Raw genomic sequence first — 25,362 nt, 5'->3', positions numbered from 1 at the left:
AGAGGGCTGTTGAAGGCTACTAGCCATAAATGCTGTGCTCTGCCTGCAAAGTTGGAGGCAGCAATGCTTCTGGTTTCTGGAAATCACTCAAGGGGAGAGTGTTTCTGCAGTGGCGTAGGAAGGGGCATGCGGTGGGTGTGGGAGTTGTTTTTTCAAAAACGTATATTTTTGCCATTTTGTCACCCCCCTCAATGATGACACCCAGGGTGACCTGCACCCACCGCACCCCCATTCCTACGCTACTGGAAGTAGGATCTTGCCTATCTGTGGTATAGTGTCAGACCAACCAACCATCTAGCTCAACATTGTCTATGCTGAATGGCAGTGATTCTCCAGGGTTTCAGGCAGGGTACGTTGCCAGCTTGACCTGGGGATTGAACCTGGGAATCTTCTGCATGCAAAACTGATGCTCTACCACTGATCTATGGCCCATTCCTAAACTATGAAAGCATATGGCACAATACATTTATTTGTCTTTAGAACAGCATATTACTATTGGTTCCACAACAACACACTAAGCTACCCTTCTGGACTTCATGTAGGAAACCACAAGGGATTTATCAATGGTTAGTCCTACTCAGAGTAGACCCATTGAAATTGATAGACATGACTTTTTTTAAAAAATAATTTTTATTAACCGACCAATCAAATCCAATCACATCACATAAATTCTGAATTACAAAGCCGAATTTTAAATTTTTTGTTGGGGGGACCCATATTTCAATTTCCGAAGGGGATTCCAATCATCTTCTTGCTGCTGCATTAATATCCACAAATCTGTCCAAATAATGTTCATAATTCTAACCAGTCCTCTCTTGCTGTTCTCACATCTCATCTTGTTCATATATTTTTCTTTTTTTCTTTATGATCTCTTCTGATAATCTCCTTAAGCAGGTAAACACCAGTTGTAATCCTGTGTGAATTTTCCATTCTTCCAATCATCATGTCGAGATGGTTTCCATATATCATCACTTTCGTAAATAAAAGCTCTCTTTCCATCATCAGTCTCGTAAAACTGTCGCCTTCTTTAGTCCCTCTGAGGAGGCCACTCACAATATGAAAACAAATCTACTCCTCCTCTCAGAAATAAGTCTTTCGACAAAGCTTGCCAAAATGGCGACGGTATTTTTTACTGCGTCATTCCAAAGCTCTTATACATTCCACAGTCTCCTTAAAACATGCTTTGGTTAGAAAATTATCTCCACACAGTCTTAAATCCTCAGGGTAAGTCGTTTAAACGGCATTTCTGACTTGTAACTTGTGGGGGGGGGGATTCTTGGTTAATCACATAGAGAAAAGAAAGGAAAGTTTTTTTCCCTCCCCCATCCAGTCCCGTTGCCGAACATACCAAGCCTTGGTGTGTCTTCTCATGATTTATTCCTGTTCCTCCGACCCGTCTTGTTTCTCAGAGATCTCTTCGGTTAGCAGTCTTTACTCCCCATTCATCATTGAAATATGTGCATTAGCTTCCTCCTAATTGTTTCTTTTGAAGTTGCTGCAGCTAGGGGCGCGAACCAGAGACAGCGTCCAGGAGCGCCGAAATCCACACAAGGGCTTTCTGCCTAGGGCCCCCACCCCCTCAAATTCAGGGGTGGTGTAGGGCACAGCAGGCAAGGGCAGTCCCCCCCACACGCTTGGGGGGGCCAGGAGGCTGTTTACTCCCATCACAGCCTCTTAATTACCTCGTGTGGGTCGGAGAGATGTTATTGTCAGCCATCTTCCGATGCGCCCCTAGTGGCCCCCCCGAAATTGATAGACATGACTAAATTGCTGCAGTTTGTGTGTTGTCTGTGGTCAAGAATGGAAACCAGTTATGCAAATTAATGACTGGTACTTGTACACATCATAGTGGTTGGGTTTTTTTAAAGTTTACTAACAATATACAATTAATAAAGGTTGTCTTACCATTCTTCTGATATGTCCTTTACATTGAAATGAATGTAAGTTATGCAAGTTGCATTAAGTAGGGGACAGTGTGATGAATAATGTCATATTTGGTGGAAGCGAAATGGAAGCAGTGCTGATTGTGAGAAATATAGGTTGGAATGGAAACAGCTTTTCTTCTTACACCTCTACTTTCAAAGAAGCTGGGCTATTACCTGTGAATCAGGAACAGGGGTTGATTTCAAAACAAGCCAACTTCAGACCATAGAGCTATGGAACTGGCTTTTTTAACACTCATGGCCTTCTCAAAGCTGCTTCTGATATTATTAGTTTTTATTATTAAGTGCCTAAAGCATCTAGCCACTTGACAAAAATTAGAAACACCAAGCCCCTGCACCAGCCCCATCTGCAGGCTTAAACTTATAATTACATCCCTGATTAGTCAGTGGCGACACACACACACAAAATTCTGGGGATGGCACAGAATAGACTAAGGATATTTCCAGGCTGGCAAGAAAGAAAAATTGCAGCATATGTTAACAATAGTTTAGAAATTGGGGGGGAAGTTGAGGAGCAAGTGCTTTCCTCCCCGCCCGGTGCTGCCTATATGATTAGTTACTCCCCTGTAATTTTAGAATTGCATTTTCCAGATGTGGAAAGGGTGGAATCCCATGGCAAAGTAACTGGAAATCTGTTGCAGAGCTAGGATCCCTCTCTAAATCTAGGTGAGGATTGTTACAAACCTTAGATCTATCTTAGCTTGGAAGGTGGTTGGACTCCTAATCCCTTCCTCCCCTAAAAAAGAAGTTAAGGTGTGATACTAAGCACAGTTTCATGGGAGCATGGTCTGCTGAAATCAGTTGTATAGCATCCAGCAGAATGACTGAATCAAGAGGAGAAATTTGGCAAACTAGGGACCGCACCAGTTTATCTTAAATTGTAATAGTTTACTATAGAACCTTTCTCATCATTTTTCTGGAAGGCCATGGAACTGCTGAAGCTGAATCATCAGAACATCTGCAGCTACAAAGAATTTTTCATCATCTGGGACAACCAGGTGACAATTTCCTAAGGCTACTATGGTATATAAGTTTACTGGAAAGTTTCCTGAATTCAATGAGACTTGCTCCCAGGTAAATTGCAGCAGCTCTAAACTGGTGATCCAGGGATGTGTTGCTTCTGAATCTCTTATCAGTGTAGTCCAGTGGATGACTTTAAATAACAATGATCCATACCATAGAGACCCAGGTTCATATTCCCCATAGTGGGTAGATCTGTGATTTCCCTGTTACTGGATTGTACCACCTTAGGTTGGGGAGGGGAGGATGGGGGGGAGAAAAATATTTGAATGCATCCCCATTTATTTATTTTGTCAAATTACTTGAACTTACAAAAAAAGTGTCACATTAGGGAGAAGCTCTGCGAAATTATCACATGAAGAGGCCGGACCGCACACACCTAGGTAGAGTGCAAGTCCTGGGATTTCTTGCCTGACCCTATATGCAAGATTGGGTTATTAGTTTCACATGGTAAAGCCTGTACAGTGGTACCTCGGGTTAAGTACTTAATTCATTCCAGAGGTCCGTTCTTAAGCTGAAACTGTTCTTAACCTGAAGCACCACTTTAGCTAATGGGGCCTCCTGCTTCTGCCACGCTGCCAGAGCCCGATTTCTGTTCTCATCCTGAAGCAAAGTTCTTAACCCGAGGTACTATTTCTGGGTTAGCGGAGTCTGTTACATGAAGCGTATGTAACCTGAAGCGTATGTAACCCGAGGCACCACTGGAATGTGTTGTTAGCATCCCCCTTCCCCACACTGGGCTGTAGCTGGTGTAGGAAGCCTTACTGTGATAAACTTTGAAACCCCTTGACTAAAGGGGCGCAGTGATTTTCATCCTCATCCTGTTGCATGCAGATTTCCTCCCTCTTTCTTTGTCTGGTGATGCGTTATTCAGATCAAGGGGATCTTTCATCTCTGATCAAGGCCAAGAGGCAAAAACCTGAGAAAATTAAAAAGAAGGTAGAAAAGAATGTTTTTATTTAATAAATATGTATAATACAAATAGTAATAATTGGGGGAGGTTATCAGCCAAACCTAACAAGTGCATATTCTTGCTGGTTAGCATTAGAAGGGGCTAAGTCCACAGAGCTTTGTAGCTAGTAGGCAGATACTCAGGCCATAGAAAAGCAATTGGTAGAGAAGGCTCCGTGTGGTGTCATTTTCTCCTCCTGAAGAGGAAGGAGCATATAGTACTTCTGTTCCTATCTCTCTTCCTTGGACCAGCCACGAGGGTAGGCATTTCCTTTGTTTGCTCCAGTCCCAGGCACATGCCTAAGACTGGTTATACTGAATATATAGTTTGCCTGCATAGTTTTTACAGCTACTGATTATTTCTGCCTGGGTAGTTAAGTACACAAACTCCTTGTGGGCATTAATCACAGGAACTGTTGAGAGAATGTCCACTTCTGGGACCTGGTTCTGGGTGTTGTCACTCGCAGGCTCAGCCTACTCTTGGCATGTCTCATGGCAAAAAATTATGTTGAGGTAAGGCATGATAGCGGGACGCAGGTGGCACTGTGGGTTAAACCACAGAGCCTAGGGCTTGCTGATCAGAAGGTCGGTCGTTTGAATCCCTGCGACGGGGTGAACTCCCATTGCTTGGTCCCTGCTCCTGCCAACCTAGCAGTTCGAAAGCACATCAAAGTGCAAGTAGATAAATAGGTACCGCTCCAGTGGGAAGGTAAACAGCGTTTCCGTGCGCTGCTCTGGTTCGCCAGAAGCGGCTTAGTCATGCTGGCCACATGACCCAGAAGCTGTACGCTGGCTCCCTCAGCCAATAAATGAGTGCCGCAACCCCAGAGTCGGCCATGACTGGACCTAATGGTCAGGGGTCCCTTTACCTAAGGCATGATAGCACAATCAGAAAACAGGAGGTGGGCAAATGTTGCTACGGAAGGAACAGCATTATTCCCATTGTCCACCCTTTCTTTGTCAAGGGCCAACAGGAGGGAGAGAATTTCTCAAGACTTTAACATGGCATAACAGCAAACTTTTCTCCTCTATATTATGTCCTCATCATTTCATATATTTCTTTCCATAGGTGATTAAAATGTTTCTGGGGCAGATGGTGGATGCTTTAGTTTACATCCACAAACAAACCATTTTTCACAGGTGAGGTGTCAGTTTTTCAAAATATTGCTTTGTTATTTATCTGCAGTAGTTTGTAGTGCAAAACCTAAGGTCTTTTAACAAACAAACTCTTAACATGGCTGCAACTTTGTTTCAACATGCTGTAAAAACAACTCTGATGTGTTTCAGAAACCTCAAACCATCCAACATCCTTTTAGATGACAAGTCATCTTTCGTGCTTGGTGATTTCAGCACGGAAACCCTCATGAATGATGAGATGAAATGGAAGATTAGAGTGGAAGAAGGTAGCAATGTGTTGTTATCTTTTCAGCAGCCTTGTTCTTCAGAAAGATTGTGGGGGTTTTGAAAATACAGGGTCAAGGAGAAAATATTTCCTTATGACATGGCATGGTTAGCATCTAGAAGAACGTTAAAGTATATGTAGTTTAGTAATGGTAGTTTGACATGTATGTGGAGTGGGCTGCACCATACATTTAAAGTGCAATACTTCCCCCAATGAACCTTGGGAATTCCAGTTCACAGAACTGCAATTCCCAGCACCTAAATTAGAATTTCCCCAAATTCTTTGGGGGAAGCCATATGCTTTAAATGTGCATTAAATGTATGGTGTAGATGGTTAGTGAGTATCAGTGCAATAGACATGTGCTCATATTGTCAGAACATATTCACATCCAGTACGTTACAATGGGTTGTATCCAGTTTTAATCCTGTTCAGAGGAGAGTCATTGAAATTAACTGAACTGACCAACTTATTACCGTATTTTCGCCCTATAGGATGCACTTTTTCCCCTCCAAAAATGAAGGGGAAATGTGTGTGCGTCCTATGGGGCGAATGCAGGCTTTCGCTGAAGCCTGGAGAGCGAGAGGGGTCAGTGCGCACTGACCCCTCTCCCTCTCCAGGCTTCAGGAAGCTATCTGCAAGCCTTGGGAGCCCGCGGGAGTTCCCCCCGGGCTCCCCCAGCTTGCGCAGAGCTGCCTGCACCCCGAAGCCCCGGCGCGCTGAGCAGTCGCGCCGGGGCTTTGGGTAGCTCTGCGCAAGCCGTGGTAGCCCTCCCCTGGCTTGCGCAAAGCTGCCTCTTATTCCGAAGCCCCGGCGCGCTGAGCAGTCGCACCGGGGCTTCGGGTAGCTCTGCGCAAGCCGCGGGAGGGCTCCCCCGGCTTGCACAGAGCTGCCTCTTATCCCAAAGCCCCGGCGCGCTGAGCAGTTGCGTTGGGGCTTCGGGTAGCTCTGCGCAAGCCGCGGGAGCCCTCCCCCGGCTTGCGCAGAGCTGCCTCTTATCCCGAAGCCCCGGCGTGCTGAGCAGTCACGCCGGGGCTTCGGGTAGCTTTACGCAAGGCGCGGGAGCCCGGCGCCGGGCTCCCGCGGCTTGCGGAGAGTTGCCTGCATGCTGAAGCCTGCGCGCACTGAGCTCAGCGCCCCCAGGCTTGGCGCAGCTCTCCGCAAGACATGGGAGCCCAGCGCTGGGCTCCCGCGGCTTGCGGAGAGTTGCCTGTTCTGGGGGCTGGGGGGGAAATAATTTTTTTCCCGTTTATTTCCCCCCCAAAAAACTAGGTGCGCCTTATGGGACGGTGCGTCCTATAGGGCGAAAAATACGGTAATTTAAATGGGTCTACTCCGAGACTTGATGGAAGTTCCAACAACATATATAGAGGGCCACACTCCCTATCCCTGTTTTAAGCTGTTCTGTCACCTTGTGTGAAGCAACACATTGGGTTGCCATATGTCCTCTTTTTCCAGGACACCTTCTCCTTATCATGGGTATGTAAAATGAGAGTTGTCATAGGGATCCATAGTTAAAGGTCAGCAGATATGTCCTCTTTTTTGCCCTTCAAAATATGGCAACCCTAAGTTACAGTGACGGGACGCGGGTGGCGCTGTGGGTTAAACCACTGAGCCTAGGGCTTGCCGATCAGAAGGTTGGCGGTTCGAATCCCCGCGACGGGGTGAGCTTCTGTTGCTCAGTCCCTGCTCCTGCCAACCTAGCAGTTCGAAAGCACGTCAAAGTGCAAGTAGATAAATAGGTACCGCTCCGGCGGGAAGGTAAACGGCGTTTCCGTGCGCTGCTCTGGTTCGCCAGAAGAGGCTTAGTCATGCTGGCCACATGACCCAGAAGCTGTACGCTGGCTCCCTCGGCCGAGAAAGCGAGATGAGCGCTGCAACCCCAGAGTCGGTCACGACTGGACCTAATGGTCAGGGGCCCCTTTACCTTTACCTTTAAGTTACAGTGACATTATTATTATTACCTGTCCCTTCACAAGCAAGGTTTTAACAATTTAAAGTTCAGCATTAAAGACCATTAAAACATATTGCAGTCACAGGAATAGGGTGGATCCTGAAAATACACATGTTAGCTGTCAAAAGGTCAGAGTACAGAGGATCGTGTTCACCATTCCCTGAAAGCTTTATAATGAGTATGGCAAATTAATCTGTGGGGAGGGAGTTACACAACCTGGGGGACTGCTCTCCTAGGCCAACACCACCCCACATTTATGAGGACTACCAAGAGGGCCCCCGCTTTACTGATCTTAGTACCCAGGAGCAGTGCTTTTTTTCTGGGGGGATGCAGGGGGACGCATACCCCAAAACATTTTGTGAATCTTAAGTTTGGCCTCATTGAGGGGCAGTATTTCAATATGAGTAGGAAAATGAGAGTACCCCTAAACATTTTTTTAGGGGGGGGGGAGCACTGCCCAGGAGGGACTATAGGGAAGGAGGTAGTCTTCCAAATATTTGGGGCCTAAGTCATTCAGGGCTTTAACCACTACCACGGGCACCTTAGATAAGGCCCAGAAACAAACTGACAGACCTCCGCAGTGCCCCTTGCAAACTGAACGGTATCCTTAGAATGTTTTGCGGGTTCTTTTACAGTTAAGGTGTAGAAATGGTTCTCTGAATGTGGAAAGCTTGAAAACCACTATCTTTATTTATTTCATTACATTTATAGGCCATCTTTTTGTCTAAGGAACTCAGCGAGGGGTACATGGTTCTCCCCCTCCTCATTTAATCCCCACAACAACCCTGGAAGGTAGATTAGGCTGAGAGGCAGTGACTGGCCCAGGGTCAGCTGGGAAGCTTTATGGCCGAGTGGGGATTTATCTATCAGCTTCTAGTCTGGCACTCTAACCACCATGCCACACTGGCTCTTCAGTTTATTAAATGTATGAATTGCCTTTTATAAACGTCTCAAGGCGATTTACAAACATATCACAAAAATGGTACAAAGCAGCGATTGAAGATAGGTTTAAAAATTGAACAAAATTAACATTAGCACATAAAGCACAGACCTCCCCCCCCCCATCTAGCTAGAAAACATTTACAAAACAAAAATATGTATTCAGTTGTTGCCTTCTGATGGAATATTGTTCCACCTCCAAAGAGATGTTACTCTTGGTTACAAAGGAAACGTTACAAGGGATAAAAATAAACAAATAAATCACACCCCTGGCTTTTCTTCCCACAGATCCTCCTTTCAAATCCTGGATGGCTCCAGAGGCACTCAAATTTTCTTTCAGTGACAAATCTGACATCTGGTCTCTTGGCTGTATTCTTCTCGACATGATCTCCTGTGTGAAAGTACGGTACATTTCCCCTTTAACAGTACTGTGACGGTGTTCAGAGTTGGCTCTTTTGAGAGATGGTTACATTAAATACACACAGCATGCGGTTTTCAGTGACTGATATTCAGAAACCTACCAACAGTATATATATAAAGGTATCTCCAACTGGTATCCAGAAGCATGCTGCCTCCAACATTGGAGATGCCTACGATAGATATAGATATCGGTTGTACCCCCCTCTGTTATGTATATGATAATAGATCTATTCTGCTAAATAATTAGATTTTGTAAATATTAGGATTTAATTATAACTTGTATGTTATAACTGGGATGTGTTATAAGACTATCTCAGTGTTTATTAGAAGGGGTTAATGTAACAGGTTTGAGGTGCTTAATTAGCATTTATGTATAAACACATAAATATAAGGCCTTGAGAATGCAATCAAGATCCATGTGTATTGGAATATGTGTGTGGACCTACATATGAGCATCATCAATTAGCATGTGAAAATTCAATTAACCTAGGTAAGCATTGTAAGTGTGTACTAGCCATTAATCCTAGTATAGGGACTCAGGTGGTGCTGTAGTCTAAACCACTGAGCCTCTTGGGCTTGCTGATCCAGAAGGTCAGCAGTTCAAATCCCTACGACGGGGTGAGCTCCCGTTGCTCTGTCCCAGCTCCTGACAACCTAGCGGTTCAAAAGCACACCAGTGCAAGTAGATAAATAGGTATCGGTGCAGAGGGAAGATAAATGGCGTTTCCATGTGCTCTGGTTTCCATCAAGATGTCACGTTGTGCCAGAAGCAATTTAGTCATGTTGGCCACATGACCTGGAAAGCTGTCTGTGGACAAATGCCTCAGCCTGAAAGTGAGATAAGCGTTGCAACCCCATAGTTGCCTTTGACCAAACTTAAACCATCCAGGAGTCCTTTACCTTTACCTTTTACCTTAATCCTAGTCAATCAACAAGTGTTGATGAGGTCAAAGCATCAAAAGAACTGAATATTAGAATACAAATGAATAAAGGGGGATTACTTTTGGAAACAGCAGAATTAGGGGAGATAGTATCAGGAAGCAGAGAAGAAAGTATGCTTGTACGTGCCCTGGAGACCAAGATAAGCTGCAGAGCAAAAAAGATGTTGATGATGCTGCCATAAGGATAAGCCAGCACTGCATCTTGGGATGCTCTTGCTGTGCACCCCTCCACTGAAAGCTAAAGGTTACATATATGTGTAAAACACTCACATATCTTAAAACTCTACTGCCTCTGCCATGTCTGAACTTCCAACAGACACATGATCCTGGATGAGTTTCTGGAACCCTTAGAATTTTGCTATCACTCAGCAGATATTGGGGTGATGTGTAACAGTATGTATGTATGTATGTATGTATGTATGTATGGCACTGTCAGGCAGTATGCTTCTGAATGGGGGAGTGGCACTTACTGCAGGGCCTGCGGCGCTCCTGAGCCACACGTCTCTCCTGGGAGTGACACAGTGACTCGGGTGCCTTGCAGGCTCTGCTCTGCCTGAAAATGGCAGTGTGGGGCTTGCATCTGCCCCCTACAGCTGAGGGGGAGGCAGTGGCAAGGCTCCGCGCAGTGCACCCTGCCCTGGCTCACCTTGCCGTCATCGGTGGCTCGCCTCACCCCCGGATGCAAGGCACACGTGCTGCCCTGGGCACCTAAGTGGCTAGCTATGCCGCTGCTTCTGAATACCAGTTGCTGGAAACCACAGGAAGGAAGAGTGTTACACTCATGTCTGGCTTGTAGGCCTCCCATGGGAGCATCTGGTTGGCCACTGAGAGAAGAGGATCCTGGGCTAGATAGGCCACTATCCTGACAGCGCCGATTCTTCTTATCACTCAAGCCTTCACAACATTGTATTGAGCACCTCAGCATGGTGGTTACTCATCTTGGGTGTGGGAAAGGGGAAACCATTGGACATTTTACTACGAACTTAAGTTCTGATAAGCGAAAGTTAACTACTTTTGATTATCGTGGGAGAAACTAAGGCCCTTGTTTCCTTCTCACCTTGAAGCAAATTTTACTTAAAAGTGCTTAGCATGGGCTGGATCATGTCTTTCTGGTGCCAGTGGCATAGCTTCCTGCTAAGTAGCTCTGGCAGCTGTAGTGCTGCAAGCAAATTAAGGTGCTCTTAGGGCAGGCCTGTCCAAAGTCCGTTTGGGGGGCCTAATCTGGCCCGCCATTCAGTTTAATCAGGCCCCTGTGGCAGTTTATTTCCTGGGGTAAAATCCTAAAGAAAGCTCAACAACTTAGGGGTAAAATCATAAAAAAAGCTCAACAAATCTGGCTCTCTTTGAAAAAAGTTTGGACACCACTTAGGGTATGTCTTTACAGGAAGTGTAACCCTCCTGTGGACCTATTTCTTTCTGTACTTTAGTGATAAACCAGAAGTGAAAGAAAGCAGAACCTTTAGAAACAATAAAATTGTTCAAAGGCTTTGCCAGTTGGCAAGGTCACTTCCATCATTTGAATTATGAACAACCCATGCTCACTTTAGATATCCCTCCTTTGGTGTATGAAGAGTTAGGGGGTCTGCGGATAAAGGCTGGTCTATTAAGGCAAGTGGAGCACTGCCCTACCTCCTCACTACCTTCAGCCAACCCCCTTCTACCTGCCTTCCTACTTACAACCAATCCAAAGGACAGCTCTGGCTGCCAGCAGCCTCCTCAAGTCTCAGTTCTGCCATTCTAGGACTCGTGTCATTGGCTCTGGCTCCACTAATAATATAAGTGTGAGTGCCTTCTGCCCTACCAGTCCCAATGGGCACCAACCAGTACTCACACTTATATTATTATTGGTTACATTTTTGTCCCACTGTTCCTCCCAAAGATGCTCAGAACAGCAGCTACACCATAAGCAGCTCTGCTACAATGAGTCTGTAAAGAGAAAACATATGCAGATTTTATTAGGTGCTCCTTTTGTGTATTTGCATGAGTTTCTTTTTAGGTGAAAGATCCAGTTTCATTGCTGTGTAACATTAAGGAGAATAGCAGTCACCTGGAAGAAGCCCTGATAACTATGAAGCAGATGGATACACCTTTGTCTTCTCTTTTGCTAAGGATGCTGACAATTGAGCCAACAATGAGGCCCACATCAGGGTCAGTCCTGGGTTTGTTTTCTCCCTTGCTCCACCCAATAACCCACACAATGCATTTAAAGGACATTTATGCCACTTTAGTAGTCACAGCTCCCCCCCCCCCCGAAGAATCCTTGGAATTGTAGTTTACCCCTCCCACTACAATGCCCTTTACTCTTAACAAACTACAGTTCTCAGGATTATTTGGGAAAGCCATGGGCTTTAAATGGACTTTAAATGTGTGGTGTGGATGTAACTATGGAAGTTACTGTCATTGTTCACTGAAAGAGAGGGTCGTTGGCTAAACTTAATGGTTTATGCCCCCAATCTCAAAGAGAAATCAGGATCCCTCAAAATGAATGCCCAGCTTTAACAATTAAATAATCCTTCCCCTTTATTTTGCTTATTTTACATTTCTGACTCACCTTTCAGCCCAAATTGGACCCTCAACACAATGTACATATTTTAAACTAAACTAATTTATTCCCCACTCCACTCTACTTCTCTTGCTACTTTAGGGAGCTGACTGACAATGCATTTATCAGAGAATGCCTGATTCTTGCTGGGTCACCCTTAGTAAAGGTGAAGAAGACTTTGCCTCCAGGATTACTGGACTTAATACTCAATGGTGGGATCCCAACTATTCTAGGTAATGCTGGAAAAGCAGCTCTGAAACAGAGGCTTGTAGCTTTCTTGGGAATATGAAAGAATGTAATATATGAGGGGTTGTTTGTGGGCTGCATTTGACTCTCAAAGTGATTCAGATGTATCCCCACTTCCAAACAAAGTCCCTGTTTTATTGATGCCTTGAACCCCTTCTCCTTTACACCCAATTACAGAAACATGCAGATAATCTGATCTGAAACCATTAAAACCCCATATAATCCTTTTGTTTTAGGCAGATGGGTTGGTGACAGAAAATGTTCTGCATTTGAGGTACTCACAAGCTGTCTCGTAAGGGCGTGGCTAAACTAAGGCTTAATCCAGGGATTTGCAGTTGATGTTTCATGCCCTTAAATGCAGTGGGTTTGTATCCAGTGTTAGTCATACTCAGAGAGTAGACACACCGAAACTAGGGGCACGTATTCCCAGTAAAGTGTGTGGGAAGGCTGTGGACATATAGTTGCTTCCAACTGTGTTCTACTCAGAGTTGGACCCATGAAATGAATAACCCTAAATTCACGACAAAGGACGAGATGGTTGGACAGTGTTCTCGAAGCTACCAGCATGAGTCTGACCAAACTGCGGGAGGCAGTGGAAGACAGGAGTGCCTGGCGTGCTCTGGTCCATGGGGTCACGAAGAGTCGGACACGACTAAACGACTAAACAACAACAACAAAATTCATTGTGGCATTAATTTTAATGGATCTACTTTGAGTAGGATTAATATTGGACAAGCCACGGGTATTATATGCTGCTATTATCAGAAAACATTAACCTATGCACATTTATAGGCATTTACTAGGGTATTTGAAGAACTATGAACTGTATCCAATGCTAGTGCTACCAGTCATACAGCTAACTTAGGTCCATTAATTTCAGTGATTCTCCTCTGAGTAGGATTAGCACAGAATACAATTCTGTGTATTCCCCCCCCATCTGTGTGTGTGTGTGTGTGTGTGTGTGAAGGATTTCACAGAAAGGTGCTACTATTTTGTCTCCTGCAGAATTCATGCTGTCTTACCAGGACATAGAGGAAGCTCAAGAAAAGTGCATTGAGCGTCTAGCTGTCCTCTTGAAAGAAGGAAAGGGTATGCTTTGACTGTGTTGCTGTCTCTCATTGGATACTTATAAACTGATGCATGGGGTTCCATAAGGAGCATGAGTGGGAAATCCCCCCAAAGAGAGTGCAAATGTGGAGGTTTCTCCTGCCTGCCCCTGCTATACTTGTAATATAGGCATAAACAATGCTATTTTTGTAGAAAAAGGTGCTGGAACTCACCACGAACACCTCCCTCATCTCGTTCCGGTGAGTTCCAGCTGAAAAAAAGGCCTGGGCATGTTACTTCTGTTTGGAGGGGGGTGTTGTTCAGAGCCAAACTGGATGGGAAAGGCTTATCTTGGTCATAAGAGTGGGGCATCGTGCTAGTTGCATGTTCCATAGCTCCTACCAGTGGGGTTGAGATTTACTGCATTTCCAGCAACATTTCAAGGATTGGCAGAAACCATGAGTGATTAAGGAGATCAGCTATATTAGAGGTGGGGAACTTTTGACTTTTGGCCACTTCCCTCCCAAACCACACCCACTTGCCCCATACCTGATGCCATATGTTACATGGGGGGCAGGAAAAGATGCGGCTGGATTGGCTGTGTGATCAAGAACTTCATTGTACAGCCAATCTATGCAGAAAACAGATTTGAAGTCACCATTCTGGTTATACTTGGCTGGATTGGCTGTGCATCTATGTTTCCCACGGGGTAACTCAATCGTACGGTCAGTTCCTGCAGAAAGCAGCTTTGCCAGCCTTATGCAGCTGCTATGCGATACCTTGTAAGTTCTGCAGCCACGCTGATAGTCACTGCTCCCAGATCACACGGCAAAGTGGCAACCCCTAAAGAAGAAGTGCTGTAGGCCATCATCCTCTGTCCACATCCATATATCTGCATTTCCCAGCATCCATGCAAAGAAAATTAAAAAATTTAAAACTATAAGGGAAGAGCAGTAACAGATTAAAATAATAATAATGATAGCTTCTGTTTCTTCCCCACAGCCAGTCTAAAAGTCTTCTTTGGATTAACGGAGCTTGTTACCTCTGCAATGAAGAATCACATTGATTCTCCTGAGGTACAGTTAGCTGGATATTCTCTGCTGATTGAAATCACTAGCAAAGGTAAGGGTGATGAGCAATGTTTGAGTTCCATACCAATTTTATGAAATTTATTTATTTATTGAATTTATATACTACCCTATACTCGGAGGTCTCAAATTATTGGCAGAGTGTCTTGCTGTTCTTATCGTCTTCTTTCACCTAAGTTGAACTTGCTTTAATCAACTTCTTACCATGCTCTTTGACCTCTTTTTTTAACTGTTAGATGTTGACTTGCCCCAAAGCTACAAAGTGGCTCTTCTGATTTGTGTCTCTTTAAAAGCGGGAGGGGCACAGGCAATGTAATAAACCAAGTTTAAGTGCTCATCTGCCAGACACCTCAGCTTTCACTATGGTTAACATTGGCTATTGTTTAGTATTATGTGTGAACCAGGCCAGAGACTGTTCCTGAATCCAGTCTTGTGTCTATGTAACAAGAGATGTTCTCTTTGCAGTGGAGGCTGGCCCACTGTGACAAATGGAGCACTGCATCACCAACTTCAATCTGCCTTCAGCTAGACCCCACCTGCCTTTCTTCTTTCTTCTGATATGTCCCAGGGGGTGGCCCTGTCTGCCAGCAAGTTCCTTCAAAGTCTGAGTGTTGCCCTTTTCTTTATTTAACAAAACATATAGACTGCTTGATTATAGTAAAACCTCTAAGTGGTTTATAAGAAATTACCAAATTCAGCATGGAGGCAGATGGGATGTGTTGACTCTGCTTGTCATTGGCCGTGGCTCCCCCTATTGTTGGCCTCCCTGGCTTACACCCTGTCCTAATAGGCACCAGTCACCATCACTTTTTTATTGGCACCTTTGTGATAAGATGCTGGAATGAGCATCTAAAGCATCTAATGCCTCCTTGCTTTATGTTCTGCTTTTGGCAGCCATGAGGCAGAACCTGAATATTGAATTTCTAGCCTCCGAAAACATACTTGATTGCCTGCTAGCCTCCATGAGAATTCATTTCAACAACAAAGAGTTGATCTGGATGATTTGCACATTGTTCATGATGATGTCGACTAATGGTGGGTACAATAGACCAGATGCTGCCCTAGTTCAAAGCGGTATCCTGTTTAGCACTGTAACTCTGCCTTTACTCCAGAAAGCAGTGGTGAGCTTGGACCTGGAGCCTGGTAAGTAATGGAATAATGGTTTCACTCACACTATATATTTAAAGCACATTTACAGGACTTTAACAGTCATGGCTTCCCCCCAAGGAATCCTGGGAATTTTAGTTTGCCCCTCATGGAGCTATAATTTCTAGCACCCATGTTGGGCAAAATATTCCTGCAACGCAGGGGTTTGAACTAAATGATCCTTGTGGTCCCTTCCAACTCTACAATTCTGTGATTTTGTAAAGAGTTATACTTCCCAGGATCCTTTTTGGGAAGTCCTGTGCTTTAAATATATGGTGTGTACATGATCAGTGTTTGCTGACAAACCCCGGGATAGTAATGTGTTATTTCACTCATTACAAAATGTAGACACAGCCAGCCCTGCTATGTTTGGGGACCCTCTTTCTCAGGGGACCTGAGCTGCTCCCTCAAAGTCTGCTTTGATGGTAAGTGAGAAGGCAGCTTTTTTTGTTTTAGGGATGAACAGCTAGTGGCTTGAGGGTTCTCTAACTAGACTCTCACTTGAGCCAAGAAAGATGCAAAGGGCATTTGAAAGTACTCCACACCCCTGTGTAAACAGCAACAGATGCTTAGGGCTTGCACATGCTTCTGCTTTTCTCACCACTTTCTACTGGTAAAATCCACTCTTTACTGCTGAATTGGAGCAAACATCAATCAACTGGCTTTTCTGTAGATTGATGTTTGCTCTGATTCAGCAGTAAAGAGTGGGTTTTCCTGGTGAAAGTGGTGGGGCAAATGGAAAACCACTTGGACCCATGCCTAGAAAGCATGGGACAAGCGGAACACTGCTCTGACCTGTGCTTTCTAGGCACATGACAAATGGAAGTATGAACAGGCCCTTAGCTGGAAATCTCAGCTGCACACACGATATGTCTAGAGTGAGGAACCTTTTTTTAGCCTGAGGGCTGCTTTCCCTTCTGGGGGCCATATACTGGTGGCAGATGCTGTGAACAGGGGGAGCATTTCTACACACACACACACACGTTTCTCCAGCTTTCATCCAAGCATGCTAGAAGCATTATCAGAGTTCCAAGGGCACATTCCAGCCAGACAAAAACACTCAGGGAGGGAGGGTGCAAAGCAGGGCTGATAAGGGGTGTGGCCTGGGGAGAACCCCAGGGGCCAAATAAATATGTTTGGAGGGCTGCATCTGGACCACAGGCCAAATAACTCTTAACTTGCCTGGGTAATGGACTGGCTGAGAGCCAACAAGCTGACTCTCAATCCAGATAAGACCGAGGCATAGTTAGTGGATGGTTTGCTAGATCAGATGGATGAGAGGTTGCCTGCTCTTGATCAGGTTACATTGCCTCTGAATGAACTGGTACACAGCTTGGGAGTACTTCTGAATCTGTTGGATGAGGCTCAGGTGGTCTCGATGGTGCAGAATTCCCTCCATTAGCTTTGGCAGGTGACCCAGCTGTGCCCCAGTCTAGACAAGGATAGCTTAACTTCTGTTGCCTGTGTCTGGTAACCTTTAGGTTAGATTACGGCAATGTGTTGTATGTAGGGCTGCCTCTGAAGACGGTTCAGAAAGTTTAGCTGGTGCAGAATTCAGCAGCCAGCTTGCTCACCAGGGCAAGACAGTTTGAGCCAATCCTGACCTACCTGCCCTGTCTGCTATTCAGTTTCCAGATCCAATTTACAGCATTGGCTTCACCTATAAAGCCTCAAATGACTTAGAATTGCAATTATCTCAAGGACCACCTCTCCCCATATGAACTGACCCAGAACCTGTGATTATCATCTATGGTGCTTCTTCATGTGCCCCTTTGTGTGCCCCTACAAGAGGTATTGTTATGTACTGGGTTGAATAGGATCCAAAATGCAGCAGTCTGATTGGTCCTATGGAGGGAGGCAACATGAAAACAGGCTTTTTCTGTGATAGCTCATCATTTGTGGAATGCTCTCCACTGGGAGGCTCATCTGGTGCCTTTGTTATATAACTTTAGATGCCAGGCAAAAACATTCCTCCCCCCCCCCCCCCAGGTTTTTTAAAATGTGGCCATCTAAACCAGGGAAGGTTATTGGTTTTGTTTGTTAATATATTATGTATTTTTGTGTTTTATATTGTAAACTGCCCTATGATCCTCAGATGAACAGCGGTATAGAAATTTAAATTTTTAAAAAAAATATACATTAACTGGCATTTTCGCTTCCATGGAACTGAGTCAATGGATAGAGATATTACTTGGCCTTGAACCTTCCTCTATTCAAATTCCAGTCTCAGAAAAAAAGGTGTGTGTGTAAAGTTTTTGGGTGTTAGCAATTAAAAAATATAACTAGGTCAGGCACTCTGAAGCTATGGCCAACGATCTGCTGTTCATTCAGATAGTCCTCCATATGCGTGTGGATTTGTGGTTGAAGGCAGAAGAGGGCACATCCATCACATTCAGTATTCGTGTTGATTTTTAATTGCATTTTAATTGCCTTTTTTATTTCTTAGCACTGTGTTTTATTGTATTGCAATTTGAATTTTATGGTACACAATTAAAGGCAATAGATAATAAATTAAAGGAAGTAATAAACACCATACAGCATCTAGCATGTACAGCGGCATTATAGTGGCCACTATAGACAGAAATTCATTAAGTAATCCACTAAGCCGCTGCACAATTTTCAAGTGTTCTATGGGGATAAAGAAAGGTTTGGGAACTGCTGAAGTACCAGTAGATAGAACAGGAAAAGGCGGAAAGCCTTATGTTATTGTCAAATAACATTGGGATCCCTATCTTTCGTTATGTTTTTAAAACTCTTACATTTCATGCTGTCATCAATTTGCTGAGTGCAAAAAAGAACTAGTGCAGTTATCCAAGTGCCTTCGTGCAATTACAGCCACTGTCCATTAAAATGCTTTCCCCTTTGCTTCTCAGAAGTTGCAGCTCAGACCCTGAGGAAAGTTGGTGTCTTCACAGACATCCTGACCATTCTGGGTAACTTTGCCCAGGACAAAGAGATCTGCCTTGCTTGCTGTGGGGTTATTTGGAGTCTGGTAGTACATGGTAGGTATGTGTATGTGCAACACGTGTTGGCTTCTGCAGTTGGGAAAAATGCTTCCTAAATTTGTTGACTTGCTCAGATCTCTCTGGCAGAAAATGTTGGTGGTCATAACTTGTGTGCCCTGAGTAAAAGCAGAAGCAAGGGAGCAGATCTGCTTAAAGGGCTTTTCTTGGGCCTTTGTTACACCTGACTCTTTCATTTTCAAGGCTCCCCCCCCCCCTTGTAATAAAAAAAACCTGCTCTGTTTTTCATCTGCTCATTGTAATCCATTGGCTAAATTGCATTGGGTTTTCAAGTCAATATGGAAAGATAGTGTGCAAGTGTTTAAACATATTTTACTTATTATTTATTTATTGGGTTTATATATTTTTATTTATACAAATATTTGTATGCCACCGTGTCATAAAAAAGTGCATTACAGCAATAAAATTATAAAACTATACAATAAGAACCATAAAAAGTTAAGAACAGACATCAGTTAACCATTGTAGAAGGATATATTCTTAATTGCCTGCCTTGGCCTGGTGTACTACAAACATTGTCAGCGGGTATTTAAGAATTGAAACAGAAGGTGCCTGCTGAATCTTTATTGTCAGAGACTATTCTACAGGATACTTTGGCCACCTCATGAGAAGAGAAGACTCCCTGGAAAAGACCCTGATGTTGGGAAAGATGGAGGGCACAAGGAGAAGGGGACGACAGAGGACGAGATGGTTGGACAGTGTTCTCGAAGCTACAAACATGAGCCTGACCAAACTGCGGGAGGCGGTGGAAGACAGGAGTGCCTGGCGTACTCTGGTCCATGGGGTCACGAAGAGTCGGACACGACTAAACGACTAAACAACAACATTCTACAGGATTGGCCCAATGACACTATAGGCTTGGTTTCTTGTTGTCCCCCTAGTTGTTGAGGCTCATTTGGCAATCATTGATGCCCCTGCAGATCATTTCATTGATCAAGCTGAGATAGAAGGGTTCAGGTGACCCCTGAGGTACCGTAGGCCTAATTTGTTCAGGTCTTTGTAAATTAATACAAGAACATTGAACCTGGCTCAGTATTAAGTGGCCGAGTTTAAACACTAAACATTATAGATAAAGAAGACCGATGGTATCCATTCACGCCAGCTGAGAGCTGATGGCATGTGTGCTCCCTTGGCCTGGGTTCCCTTGGTTCTGCCTTCCCTCGGTGCACACAGATCTTTAGCAGCCCCAAGCTTACGTATTCGCTTCATTTTACCGTTGCCCACCCAAGAGCTTTAGGGAAGGAGCAGGCTGTAAAAGCCAGTCATCTATTTGCTACCTCATACGGTATTGCCTTCTTCTGTTGATGCAGCAACCAATGTGGCTGAAAGCCCCCTGAAGTATGCTATTGAGGTTGTCTCTATAATCCTTCACATGCACCTTGAGGATGTGGAAGTGGCTGAGGCGGCATGCTGCGCTTTCTGGGCTCTTTCTCTCCATGGTGAGCTTTCAAGATCTGCTTCATCCATAGTAGTGGGACAGAGGAGCTTAACTTCCCCCATCTGGGGACGGTGGGTATTATTTCAAAGTACAGCTTACAAGCACGCTTCTCAACCAAGATTGGCAATGGTGGGCAACTTGCTCCGCATGATTGATCTTCCCCCAGTGCCCATCTCCAAGGTAGTGCTAATTAGCTAGACCCAAAAAAGGCCTCCCTAGACACACACACACCCATACAAAACTGAGCTGTGCGTTCTAAAGCACACTCCAGAAGAGTCTCCAATGTGGAGTAATTCCACAATGATTGCTTAAATATTCGTCAGCAGATGATCAGTCGAGAAAGAATTGTCTCCTGCTGCTAGAAGCTTTAAAATTTAAAGAGAAAAGCCATATTGCACATTCCCATTCTCTGATTATTTCATGTAGACCAGGAACAACAAACCCTAACAGTTCTTCACCCATCTTTGGAGCAAAGTTAGGGGTGGGAAGTCATCAAAATGGCATTTGCTTAACCGGATTCCTCCCCCCTTTCCTCGCCAGGTTGCATAGATGAAGTTAATTACGAACCCTATTCCTTGCTTATCCTGGAGGCTCTCCGGAAACATCCTGAAAGGCCAGTGCTGGCAAAGAACGCCTGTCTGGCATTGGCAAGCCTCTTGAGGACATCTGGTAATAGCCTATATAATGGGTTGGGCAACATTTGTGGCCAGCACTACTTGGCACATTAACTGTGGAATCCTACGAGCTGCTGTGCAAGTCGCTGCACCAGTGCAGTGATTCAGAATAATGCAATTGAACTATACAGGACTTTCTGAGTGAGATGTGGATAGGGCTGACAGACTAGTTGTTGTTGCCAGTAGATGTTTTGGAAAGATTTGGAGATGGCTTAAAGGGGTTTGGCATTCTGTCCTGAGATGTTGACAAAGAACATACAACTATGTAAAAGACAGAGGTGCAAAGGCTCATTTACAGATGACTGGTTAGTTTTATTGATTACATGAAGATAAACAATCCCAAACTTTTGCAGGCATCCAAACTTTTTGGGTTGGTCTAGGTTAAATTATATTTTACACATCAGATTGCTGGCTGTGTTTATGCTATATTTTTAATATATACCTAGATATTTATTTATTGCTATGGAGGGGTGTAATTTTAAAACAACCAATTAATGAAAATAATGTGGTCCCACACAATCATTGCCAAGCCATGAGATGCTACCAGTAACTATTTCTTAAGGCACCCAGAGGAACACAAGCCAGTTCTAATAGAAACAGAGCATGGCAAGGTTGTGCCTGAGCACTCACAAGTCAGAGTGGTTCAGCTTTCACCACATTGCAGGTGGGCAACAGATTGTTTGCAGAGGAAGACTGGTGGTCAGGAACCTTCTGATTAACAAACTGTCTCCCTTTTTCCAGAGTTGTGTGGTTTCCGGTTCATAGTAACCGATGAGAAGGGCAACGGGATTGTCCTGCTCAAAGACTGCTATGAGCTCCACCGTGAGGATCCTGAAGTTGTGGAAAACATTTGCATCTTGATTAATGAGATGTTTAAATATGGCAAGTCTGTCTTCTTTGGAATCCCAGCCTGTGTGCTCTGCAAACCAATAGGGGGTGGGGAGAAGGATCTGGGCCTTGGGTTCCAATCCATGTTTAAACAAGGACTTTCAAGGTAGCCTTGAGCAAGTGGAAATGGTTAATGAATTACCAACCTCCCTCACAAGCAAACCCAATCAGAAGGAATTTTTACTCCAAGCCTTGAGGGATGGAGTGCACTAGAAATCTAAAACACTAAGGGTTGTATCAAATGTAGCAACCAGTTAAAAGTCTCTGGGTTGTATTCAACTAAGTTTTACTTAGTGAGTAGACTCTCTGAAATCAATGGACCCAAGTCATTCATGTTTATTACTTTCCATGGGCCTACTCTGAGCAGGACTAGCATTGGATACAACCCAGTTAGTGGTATATGTGTTCCACAGGCAAAATGTTTTGTGCCAGTGGAACATTGTTGGGCAAGATTGCACAAGGCTACAGCAACCTGCTTACACAATTTGCTGCATAACAAGCTTCCGCTAGCGCAATTGTTGCAGCTTCCAGTCAGGCTACTGGGGTCTATATAAGTTCTGTATTGTCCACACTGACTGTCAGAGGCACTCTATGACTTCAGACAGCAGTTTCTCCCAGTCCTACCGGGAGATGCCAGTAAGGACTGAATTTGGGATGTTCTGCATGCAAAGCAGATTCTCTATCACTTAGCTATGGCCCTTTACCCACTACACATCTGATATCATAGGATGCCACCATTGTTGAGGAAGGTCAGACAGAAGGCAGGGAAATGAATTAGTAATGCTCACTCCATAACAAGGGTTGATTCTTCCCTTTCTTTGAAATGCAGAGGAAATAGTTTTGGAGATGGTTTCCCAGCACATTACTGAGATGCTGACTGAAATGAAGAACCGGTTTACATCTAGTCTGGTAAGCAAGGATGCTAGAGATTAGTGGACAACCTTGACACTTCAGTAAGAAGCCCTGTCTTTTCTATAGCTACCTAGAAGGGATAATACAAATGATAGCATCTGGCCTACAATAAAGCCACTGGGCTAAAAATAATAAACTAAAAAGATTGGAAGTTGCCTTCTGTTCCTCAGCTGTTTAAAGTCAGCATCTTATAGGACTGGCTCCAGGGCTTGGTCTTGTTGTGCACCTAAGGCTCACATCCCTTCAGGAGGGCCTACCTTTTTAGCTGCAAAGCCTACTGAATGGTGTATTTTGCTTATTTTTGAAAACTGCCCTGGGGGACTTAGGAAACACAGGAAGCTACAGTTAATACCATTGGTATTCATCTAAACTCTGTATTGTCCACACTGATTTGGCAGTGGCTCTTCAGGTTTCAGGCAGGAAGCTCTCTCTCAGTCCCACCTGGAAATGCCGGGACTGAACCTGGGGCCCTCTGCATTCAAAGCAAGGTGGTCTACTTACCGTATTTTTCGTTCTATAGGGCGCACCGGCCCATAGGACGCACCTCGTTTTTTTGGGGGGGGGGAATGAATAAAAAAAATTATTCCCCCCCCGCCGCGGCTGCCGCCCCAAGCCTCGCTTGCTTCGGGCTGCAGGCTACCGCCCCAAGCCTCGCGCGCTCGGCGGGACCTCCCACCGGGCGCGCGAGGCTTGCAGACACTCGCCTAAAGCACGGGGAGCCCTCCGGAGGGCTCCCCGTGCTTCGGGCGACAGGCTGCCGCCCCAAGCCTCGCGCCCTCGGCGGGACCTTCTGCCGGGCGCGCAAGGCTTGCGGACACTCGCCCGAAGCACGGGGAGCCCTCCGGAGGGCTCCCCGTGCTTCGGGCGACAGGCTGCTGCCCCAAGCCTCGCGCGCTCGGCGGGACCTCCTGCCGGGCGCGCAAGGCTTGCGGACACTCGCCGGGGCTGCAGGCTGCTGCCTGCAAGCCTTGTGAGCCCGCGGGAACTCCCACCGGGCTTGCAAGGCTTGCGGATAGCTTCCTGAAGCCTGGAGAGCGAGAGGGGTCGGTGCGCACCGATGCCTCTCGCTCTCCAGGCTTCAGCGAAAGCCTGCATTCGCTCCATAGGACGCACACACATTTCCCCTTCATTTTTGGAGGGGAAAAAGTGCGTCCTATGGAGCGAAAAATACGGTATATGGCTTTGGCCCAGTACCTGACAGATATTAACCCCCCTTATGAACCTGCCTAGGTGCTAAGATCCTCAGGTGAGCACCTTCTCTTTGTCTCATCAACATCAGGAGGATGGCTAGTGGTGACATGAGATTCACACATTGTGGAATTCCCTCCCAAGAGGTTAGAGTGGCTCCCTTTTTTTATCCCTCCACTAGCAAGATAAAGAATTTCTATTCAAACAGACCTTTGGAAACACAGGCGCAGACGATGCTGATTGCTGGGCTGCTGTCTGGGCAAACCTAATTTAATTGCTGCTTCTACACGTTTTGATGTATTTTACCTATGGTTTTTAAGTAGTTTGTTTTTATTAACTTTGCATTTTATAATGGTGATTTAAATGTTGGAAGCTACCTTAAATCCCAACTTGGGAGAAAGTTGGGAGATAAAAACATTAAATCAATAAACACCACTGAAGCATGGCTCCATCCCTAAATGGTCAAAGAGCTGTGTAGAAATGTAACAAAACAGTAGTAAGCCCAGGGAGTTCTTCACTTGCCCTCTCTAGGTATGTCAAGTAGCAAGAGAAAAGAAAGGAGACACAGCAGCATCTTGCCTTATGCTACATCACTTAATGGCTGCATGGATTGGGTCCAGGAGAAAACAAGTGAAGGAATTAGAGTGTGTCAGGAACAAACAAACAGGGTACCACCGAGGGCATTTTGCAGGGCTGTCTTAAGCCTATCTGGCACCGTGGTGCAAAACTCCCTCCGGCGCCTCCCTCCCCGTTTTTTAGGGAGGACGGCGCTGCCGGCGGGGCTGGAGGAGGCAGGCAGTGGCTGGAGGACGGCTCCCCCAATGGGGAAGAGGCGGAGGCTGGACGCGGCACCTCCCAGCTCAGCTGGACGCTTTGTGCCACGGTGGCCACAGCAGATGGAGGTTCCGGGCACAGCTTTGGCGCAGCATGGCGGAGTCGGGTGAGGGCAGCGAGCTGATACCAGGAGGCGCCGCGTCCAGCCTCCACCTCTTCCCTGGTGCCCTCCAGAACTTGGCACCCTGCACCACTAGCCTCTATGGGTAGGACACCCCTGGCATCTTGTTTAAAAAACAATATGTATTTAAAAACACCCTGTATTTAAAGCATTACAATGCCACTTTAAACAGCCATGGCTTCTCCCAAAGAATCCTGGCGACTGTAGCTGGTTAAGTTTGCTGAGAGTTGTTAGGATATTCCTATTGCCCTTTCAGAGGGACTGACTGTTGAACCACTGTGAGAGAGGAAAAGGGGACTCCTAACAACTTGCAGCACCCTTAACTAACTGCATTTGCCAGGATTCTTTGGGGGAAGCCATGACTATTTAAAGTGGCACCGTTGTGCTTTAAATGCAGGGTACGAATGTGGCCTTTGACTCAGTACTTCAATCTTGCATTCATTAGTTTTAATTGTCAAGCTTTAAAGGGACATAGCATACATCTGAAAGAGTCATAGGAGGATTGGCATAAAAAAGGAGCTACCTTAATGAAAAGAAGTTTTAAAAACAAAACAAAAACTGGCATCTGACACTTGCTTATTTCCCCAACCAGGAAATAGTTGCTCTAGCAGAAAAGGCACTCTCTAAACTGCAGAAAAAAGGTAAATG

General features: G+C 45.2%; 1 protein-coding gene across 8 annotated transcripts in view; it reads left to right on the top strand.

Moving 5' to 3' along the window:
* STKLD1 (serine/threonine kinase like domain containing 1) overlaps positions 1-25,362 on the top strand; it is a 38,148-nt gene that overhangs the window by 12,525 nt on the left and 261 nt on the right. For 5 of the 8 annotated variants that reach the window (XM_080990618.1, XM_080990619.1, XM_080990612.1 and 2 more), the window contains 16 exons: positions 2,867-2,941; positions 3,798-3,902; positions 4,984-5,054; positions 5,202-5,317; positions 8,495-8,607; positions 11,564-11,715; positions 12,212-12,342; positions 13,361-13,444; positions 14,405-14,524; positions 15,385-15,525; positions 18,510-18,638; positions 19,970-20,098; positions 20,638-20,766; positions 21,513-21,653; positions 22,489-22,568; positions 25,307-25,355. In XM_080990618.1, the coding sequence (XP_080846744.1) occupies positions 2,867-2,941; positions 3,798-3,902; positions 4,984-5,054; positions 5,202-5,317; positions 8,495-8,607; positions 11,564-11,715; positions 12,212-12,342; positions 13,361-13,444; positions 14,405-14,524; positions 15,385-15,525; positions 18,510-18,638; positions 19,970-20,098; positions 20,638-20,766; positions 21,513-21,653; positions 22,489-22,568; positions 25,307-25,355 (1,765 nt within the window). Of the gene's footprint in view, positions 1-2,866; positions 3,018-3,797; positions 3,903-4,983; positions 5,055-5,201; positions 5,318-8,494; positions 8,608-11,563; positions 11,716-12,211; positions 12,343-13,360; positions 13,445-14,404; positions 14,525-15,384; positions 15,526-18,509; positions 18,639-19,969; positions 20,099-20,637; positions 20,767-21,512; positions 21,654-22,488; positions 22,569-25,306; positions 25,356-25,362 lie in introns of those variants that run through there. The other 3 variants (XM_080990617.1, XM_080990616.1, XM_080990615.1) reach the window with 3 other exon arrangements.

This window comes from Podarcis pityusensis (assembly GCF_964106645.2).
Source record: "Podarcis pityusensis genome assembly, chromosome: Z".
NCBI classification, from domain to species: Eukaryota; Metazoa; Chordata; class Lepidosauria; order Squamata; family Lacertidae; genus Podarcis; species Podarcis pityusensis.
The sequence above is the reverse complement of the archived record's forward strand: the minus strand, read 5'-3'. Positions and strand labels throughout refer to the sequence as shown.